This window comes from Physella acuta, unplaced genomic scaffold (assembly GCF_028476545.2).
Source record: "Physella acuta isolate Inbredline_101_S28 unplaced genomic scaffold, ASM2847654v3 ptg000469l, whole genome shotgun sequence".
Taxonomy (NCBI): Eukaryota; Metazoa; Mollusca; class Gastropoda; family Physidae; genus Physella; species Physella acuta.
The window spans coordinates 145,651-153,958 of NW_026731988.1; the positions used below are offsets into that span (position 1 = coordinate 145,651).

The following is an 8,308-nucleotide window of genomic DNA, read 5'->3' on the forward strand; positions in this document are numbered from 1 at the left end:
CGCGATATTATCGCTTAGTCATTAAGACGGCTAGTTAATTTATTTCAAATTAGTGTTTGATATTAAAGAGGAGTATTTAGTTATGCAGGCTAGTACTTTAACTCTGCTAGATTTATACTGCATGAATTTTTTGTCACCTATATTTTGCACAACAATCAAAACTTAAGTCCGGATATATTTGTATGATTTAATGAAACCTTAATCAACTGATCTGTACTAATAAAACCAGTTACCAGATTATATATTTTTTGTGAATCAATCTAATTTATATTTTATTTAAATGTGTAAACAGCATTTTAGTTAACAAAAATATATTATTTTAATATTTTTTTTTAAACCATTGAATCTTTTTGCAGATTTTTCTATTAAATTGCTAAAATGCGGAGCATAATGAAATTGTTCTTTCTGTTTTTTTATTTGCAAATTTCAGAAAGTAAGTTTAACTTTTCTAATTACTTATTTAAATTTTAATTTGCTAATATATGTTAACTTTACTTCTAAGCATTAAATTTGGTGTTTAAATAGTTATTAATTTTTTTTCAGGTGAACGCAATACATATCCCGTAGAAATTAACACTATACATGAGTTTGAAGTGAATACTTCTGCCTGTGATACATACGCCAAACTTGAGGTGCTCTGTGAAGCACTAGCATATTGTATGGTGCCAAGTGTTAATAATGCAATTTGTAACAAAACAAAACACGGTGTCCAAATGTTGATACCTTTAAGACTACGTTGTGATAAAATGACTATAAAATGTGCAGATAATGTCGTGTATGAACGTAATCTTGTCAAATATAGTAAGTATATTTAATGTGTGATTTCAAATTTATAACGGGTTATTATAAAGAAAAACAAAAGATAAAATAAATGTTATATTATTGGATCTGCCTGTATGTCGGATATGGAAAAGGTAAGATAAGATTAGGATTAGGATAAGTGCTTGGAAAAGTTCAGTTATGTGATCATGATTTGCCTCCAGACAATGAGAAAAATTAGATCCAATATTATAGTTCTTAGACTTTACCCTACGATTTTAACTAGTATTTTAATTATAACATCATTTTATTCCCCCAAAACTCTTTTTGCACCTCAAAATCCTTATCCTCATATGAATGACAAAAGCTATGTAAAACATAACCACTAATAAGATCAAATTTTAAAAAATATTTATAATAAATCTTATTTTAATTTTTAAAAAGTTTGAATCTTGTTAATTATTATATCAATTAATTTAATATACAATTCATAAAAAAACATTCAAATAAAAAACAAGTATAAAACCACAACGCCACATTGAACAATCGCTCTGTACATTTTTACCCGAATGCCTACTTATCAAATTCTTATATCAGTATCATTATATTAATTCAAAAACGTATTGTAGGACCGCGTGGTTGGTCGGGAACAATGAACACTATTTCCTCCTTCCCATGAACCGAAAGGTTCGAAAGGGTAACTTTTCTTATTATGTTTACAGAAATACCAAAAGATTTGAAAAGCAGTTATAACATAACCGATGATCGATTTCTACTGACCACAAAAGCAATTGGAATTTATCCAGGGGGAGTGTGTAAATTCCATTTTATAAACATGGACAATGTGAGTTCTCTTGATCGTTGTTACAAGTTTTTACTATCTTGTTAAGCTGTTCATAGTTTTAGTCAGTTTAGAAATATATGTATATATAAATACCACAACTTTCTTTAGCCAGATGTTGTCACAAATTACAGGTACTCTTTGCGAAGTATGTTGCAAAATATTCAGAAGAATCGGGATCAATAGTTATCGCACAAACTATGACACTTCCCCACCGCACACGCTTAATGCAACAATTTGATGTTTCTACCCATTATCTGTGGGATTTTTTAGCAGGCAATAAAATCAGTCAACGTGTTAACTTCAAATATTTATTTAAAGTCAGCAGCATCAATGACAATTCCCTATTCGGCGTACAAAGCGATATGTTTAAGAAAGAGACAAAACACTTTGTGCAGATCATCGTTTTCAAATATATATATCGCACAAACATAACGGCTACACATTCTTTTAAATAGATCTCGAGTCTGATATATTTTCCCTTATCCACACAGTAAGCTCTTTGTGCAAAAAAAATGCATGCTTTACAGTTCACATTCGCTTCACCTAGTCAGAATTCTCGCTATCATACCGAGCAAATAATATAGTATTAAACTGTCCGTTACACATATTCATAAAACATGTTGCTACTACAATTAAGGAATCACATTATTTGGCTGGACACTTCTGTATGCTAGTGTTGGAAAGTATTTATAAGACTATTTTAAACATTAAATTAAATATTAAGTAAAATTACAATTACCATTGTATATAAATATTAATAACTCAGTGTGTTAACTACATTCATCAACTAATATATTGGAATTTCTACCAATCGAAATATTTTTAAAATATTACAGTCAGAGGTAATAGTCTCTAGCGTCGATGCAACAGCTGACAACAAGGCGGATATACACGATGTCACATGTAATTTCTCCTTACCGACAACTACACTTGCAAGGGGATATTATGAAGTCAACATTTCAGTTTACCCATCAACACTCAGTTTATTATATGGAAGAAATGATTCTCGGAGATTATTTATTGGTAAAAATAAAATTATATTACATTTTCAAACCTAATTTGATAAATGTTTGGCTATAAAATGTAGTAGCTTGTATAGTTACATTTAAAATAATATATTGGAATGCATTTAATGTTTATTCAGGTCTGGCTGTATCTTTGATCAACTGCCAGCATGAATACACATATGTCAATAAAACCATCAATTGTACCTGTGTACGATCAGACAACTATCAAATAACAGCTCAACCTATGTGGTACAACAATCGTCATGAAATACAGGGGAGCGGATCTTCAACTTTATCTATCCAGGCATCCAATTGTAACAACGGTAATATATACTCCACGATAAAAGAAATTATACTTCTTTATCATACTGTAGCATAATATAGCATAAAAATAACCCTTTAATACTTTAATAATAATTTACTGAAATGTATTGAATATGTATTAAAGCACACACAATGGGTACGCATGTGTCCATTTCGATAACTGGCCGGAATGCCCTGGCCAATTTCCGATATAGGTTACGGTATCATGGCAATTTAATATTTAATATTTTCGGCTACAATTTCTTTGTGATTTATGCATTCCTCTGCTGATGTTTGTATACTATTGGATGTGCATTCCGACATGCATAAAAGCTCAACAGATCACTAGTCTGCACACAAATTTTTTTATTAATCTTGATAGTATCCAAATATCATAAACAACCGGTTGCTTCTGTGTGGGGTAGCTACTCTGTGATATAATCATACATTAACGAAATCAAAGGCAACCGGTTTCATCGTCCACTTGATACAAACACAAACGTTTAAAAGACAGTACAGCAGTGGATGTCGTCTATATTAGTTAAGCTCGATGGTCAAAGTGATTCGATATAGCGTGGGCGTCAGAAACCATAATTATTTATTACAACCACTAGAGGAATATCAAATAAAGCAGACAATGAGTATACTATACATATCGGTAATATTGCAATCCAGATGTTTGTACACTGTAGGTTACCTCACATTTTTGTATAAGTTATACATTGCGTTTACCTTATTGTGATATCAGGTCTGGCAAAGTTACTAAGAAATTGCAACGAAGACTGAATATAGAGTACCAATATCCAATACCCATTAAATAACATTTGTAAATATCTACCTTTATTCATTATAATTATACCACCCTTATCAAAAGAATGGGTCTAGGGCATCACCCGTCTGTCAATTGTGCAATTATTACCCCCTTCTTCAAAATATCTATTATTCATGAGCTTTTTAATCGTAAAAGCCGGGTATTTTATAGCTAGGCTTAATATAGAAGTGCAAAATAATTCATACTATCCCTAGGCATTGTATAGTGTAACAAGCACAGTGTAGAACTGGCTTTAAATATAAAAATAACAAACTGTTCTGTTAATCAAAATAACATAAAATTTCATCTGATTATTAAAAAAATATATTTTGAATGATTTTGCAATGTTCCCTACTTAATAATCAATGCAAACTTAATTGTATTATCGTTAAGGTAATAGCTTACGAACATCCCAATCGCACTCATGATATTGTTATTCGGATTTTGGCCTATCGCGCAAGGCCAGTACACAAATTAGCTGGTTGATGTCCGAAATAAAAAGTAACGATTTCGGATATTGGCAATTCCATTGGTTAGTTCATCAAAAGGCCGACTTCAATGTTAGGCAGTTAACTACAGGCCTCTATATACATTAGAGTTTACTAACTCCTACACTCTTTTTCAGACTATTATTGTGTGGCACAGTTACATAACATTTCAAGTAGCAAACTCAGGTATTCCATTACGTTTCAAGAAGGTAATAATGCATTTAATGAATAATATAATATCATATTTATCTTAATATCATATTAATTATTTGGTTAAATGAAGACTTGAATGTCTTGGAACAATATTTTATAGGTCTTCATTTAGCTGTAAACAACATCTATAGAAAATACAAAACTCAAGTCTCAAAATAATTTTCACCTATATTTAATCCAGCTCATGAACCATCACATTGCTGTTTCAATACAAAAGAAATAACAGTATTCGCATCTTCAATGTCAGGCACAGTATTGCTGTTTGCTATAATCTTATTCTGTGTAGTCACGCACTATAAACATAGTAAGTTTAAAACATAATTCATTTGTACGTACGGGCTTGAAAAAAAGACGTACAATGAATTATTTGATTTCAAACGCTTCAATAAATGGTATTTCATACTATGTTCTTTAGTAGTATTTGTGCATAGAATTTCCAAAAATGATTGTTAATAAAATTTCGCTTATATATGAAGAGTTGATTTTCAAAACGCGATAAGCGCCATTTTTGAAAAAAATGAGATAGCGTGCCCATATTGTAAAGCTACTCAGTTACTATTAGGAAAACTTAATTTTAATCTTCACGGCGCAAAATTTTCATTTTATTTCTATTTTGTAGCTTAACAAAAGCTGGATATACCTCATTTTGCAACGAAACGCAAATTTTGGGACAAAAAAAAAGCATCTTTTTATGCAAGTACATTTCAAAAACCATTCTAGTCCTATTTATATGAGGGTTATGAACCTAAATTGACAAACAGTTTTAGCAAATTGTACAATGGCTTCGTGTAGGAGAAAAGTGCGATTTTCTCGAAACCCAAATTTTGGATATATTGCATTTTGAAAATCAACTCTTCATATACATATATATATATATGTATATATATATATATATATATATATATATATATATATATATATATATATATCCACAATCACCTGAAACTGATGTGCTATGTTCTAGGGTTGCAAAAACATCATCAGTTTACTGAAACGTCTATACCTGGCGATCATGGGCTCTATATAACTCCCTTAGACAACCTAGAGGATCATCGCAGTTCTTCCGAAATAGAAAATGCAAATTTACAGTGTTACCACAACATAAATGAAATGGATCCAGCTTCCATGGGTAGCCACGGTCATCATTACAGTGAGGTAGGGCTGCCTGGCCATATGAGCCTAACAGGTGATCCACCAATGAGCAGCAGATTAGTGGAGCCAGTGGTCACACAAAACATACAGGAACTAAACGACGGTTATTTAACACCATTAGATGTGGACACGCAAACAACTGGCACAACTAACCAACGCTCGCAACAATTGGATGGTTACGCCATCATCATTGATCACTATTCGACTATCGATTAAATTTAAAAGGTTGTTGTTTCGTCGTTAAGGTATATTGAACATAAGTGACAAAGGTTACAAGTATCGTTTCTTCGTCCAAATTCTTCGCTGAAGTGTCAAATAATGACTCTGAGAATAACAAGATGGGCATTCATTGGAACGTGAAAGATAGTGGTGAAAGATCAGAAGCTGACCACAGTCAAAGCATGGGCGAAATCACACGACTCGCCCAGGACAAGGAAGTATGGCTGAGTTTTCATGATGCCTTATAGTCCACAGGAAGCGACATGGATTAATTAAATAAAATGACTCAATACACTTGTTATGACTATAGGTAGTTTTTTTACAAAGTAATACGGAATGTTATTTCAAAAAAGCGTGTGCAGTTCCGTGTGTTTACTAAACATTTTATAATGAAATTAACAGTGTTTTATGAAGAAAATTTATTGTAATTATTTTAATCTAAAAGGTCACGCAAATATCGCTTCCTCCCGACCCGTAGACCTAACTGTAACAGACTTTATTTTTTGTATGATTCATTTTATTGTATTTAGCATGAAGTTGTATGAAAGTAGAGTACCTGGTCAATGGAAGGACTGTGTGAGCGACTCGTCATGTTTTGCCATGCTTTTTGTAAGATCGCTCACTGACGTTAGGGGAGAGAATGAAAGGTATAAAAGGGGAGCGCAAGAGGGACTGGGTACCTGTGCCTGTATAGAAGAATGTTGTAAGCTGTAACTACGTCACTCTGTTATTCTGGATTGTATTTTGATTGCTGTTGTTTCACTATGGATTTTCATTATTTATAATGTGAATAAAGTTTGTAAGTTGAAAGAACTGTCGTTCGTATTCATTGAACTCTCAATAACACCGTATTGTCTCATCTACAAATACGCGTTGTTACACTGACCATTCCTTTTCTTGGTATCCCCTTGGCCGTCTGAGTTTGCTACTGCAAACAACAGCGTATATGTTTACAGAGGTAACTCCACTTAGTTTTCACAGGAAAATGCAAGTAAGAAATATTGACAGTATAAGGAATGACTATGTCACCGAATTCTTGTTTAATATTTGACAATGACTATGCTTTATTTCTTTACACATTTCTAACAATAGTTGTTTAGTACTCGCTCCGAATTACTTAATACCATTGACTAAATAATCTAAAACAGCAGACTACCATGAGTTGTGGTGTTCATGTCGTCTCTGGAGATTTTGTCAATTATACTTCCGCATGTTAATAAACATTCGCAAAACTTATAAAATTCAATATTTTTTAAATTATTGAATTAAGAAGCACTTCAAAACGGGTATTTATTTGTTTTTGGTCGTTCAACACTTTTCGAGTCAATTAGATCAGACTCCAACAGGAAACAGTACTGGTTAAGTACAGAGTGACAAAGTGTGTTATTCATTAAGTGCTAAAGGAAATAATTCTTCTGCCGCGAGTCGCCTTCTGCCCTTTCAATTAGATTAGACTTCCCATACATGAAATGAAAACTAACGGTTCTAAAATTAATTCAAACACAAATCGTAATACATCGAGTTACATAATTAGATTTTTTAAAACCCTAAATCGCGTCAGCGCGTTATAAGTACCATGAATTATATTGAAAATAGTTTCCTTCTGTGTTTTTGTAAGCGTTGGTATTATCATGTTGTTTATTTTTAAAATTAGTTTTAACATTATTTAGTTGCTCGTTTTTTATTCCTGTATTAACTTCTACTTGATTGTGTTAAGAACAAGTTTTTTAACCCTTGTGTTCTTGGTTTCATAGTTTGTTTTAATTGAATTAGAATATATATATATATATATATATATATATATATATATATATATATATATATATATATATATATATATATATATATATAATTCTCTTCTTGGAGACAATAGAAAACACATATCCCTACCACCCTCACATGGTCAGGTGAGCTGTGGTTCACGCTAAATGTTTACAATCGTAGAGCCGGGTTTAGTGACGGCTATTAGGGGCAGATAATTTATTTTGAAACGATTTCAAACTTTGGGGAGGTAACTAAGAGGAGGCTGCTTTCACGGGGGGGGGGGGGGGTGGTAGGGTAGGGATTGGGGGAAAGGAGGTTGGGGGGGGGGGGTTATCGTCCTTAACGTCCTACTGATAGTGTTTTAAAGCAAATATTTTCAGTGGCAGCATTGGTACTGTCAAATTCACAAATTATGAATTACTGAAAAGTAGAAAATAAAACAACTAAATAGCGGCATATGATACGCCGCGGGTCGGCTCGTTACATTATATTTTCACAATTAGTACCCAACACAATAGAATTCAAGCTAATCTCTGTATTTCCTCTGATCACCAGAATAAATCGAAGTGGAGAGATTTAACTAGAGTAGGGTCTACAATTTATGGCGCTACTCAACTGCATTTTGGAAAGATTTTTTTCTAATTAAACTGCAGCAGGATAACTACTTAACTTTTAATTTTTTGAAGAAGTATCAAAGTTTGAAAGTATTCAGATTTGCAAAAATGTTCATTTGACCTACTTACAAATC

General features: G+C 32.3%; 1 protein-coding gene across 1 annotated transcript; it reads left to right on the top strand.

Moving 5' to 3' along the window:
• The first annotated feature begins 347 nt into the window (after positions 1-347).
• LOC131943836 (uncharacterized) lies at positions 348-6,081 on the top strand. The gene is made up of 8 exons (XM_059304120.1): positions 348-433; positions 544-801; positions 1,482-1,603; positions 2,440-2,626; positions 2,748-2,933; positions 4,350-4,421; positions 4,607-4,729; positions 5,390-6,081. The coding sequence occupies exons 1-8, from the start codon at positions 379-381 to the stop codon at positions 5,791-5,793; spliced, it is 1,407 nt and encodes a 468-aa protein (XP_059160103.1). The 5' UTR covers positions 348-378; the 3' UTR covers positions 5,794-6,081.
• The last annotated feature ends 2,227 nt before the right edge of the window (positions 6,082-8,308 follow it).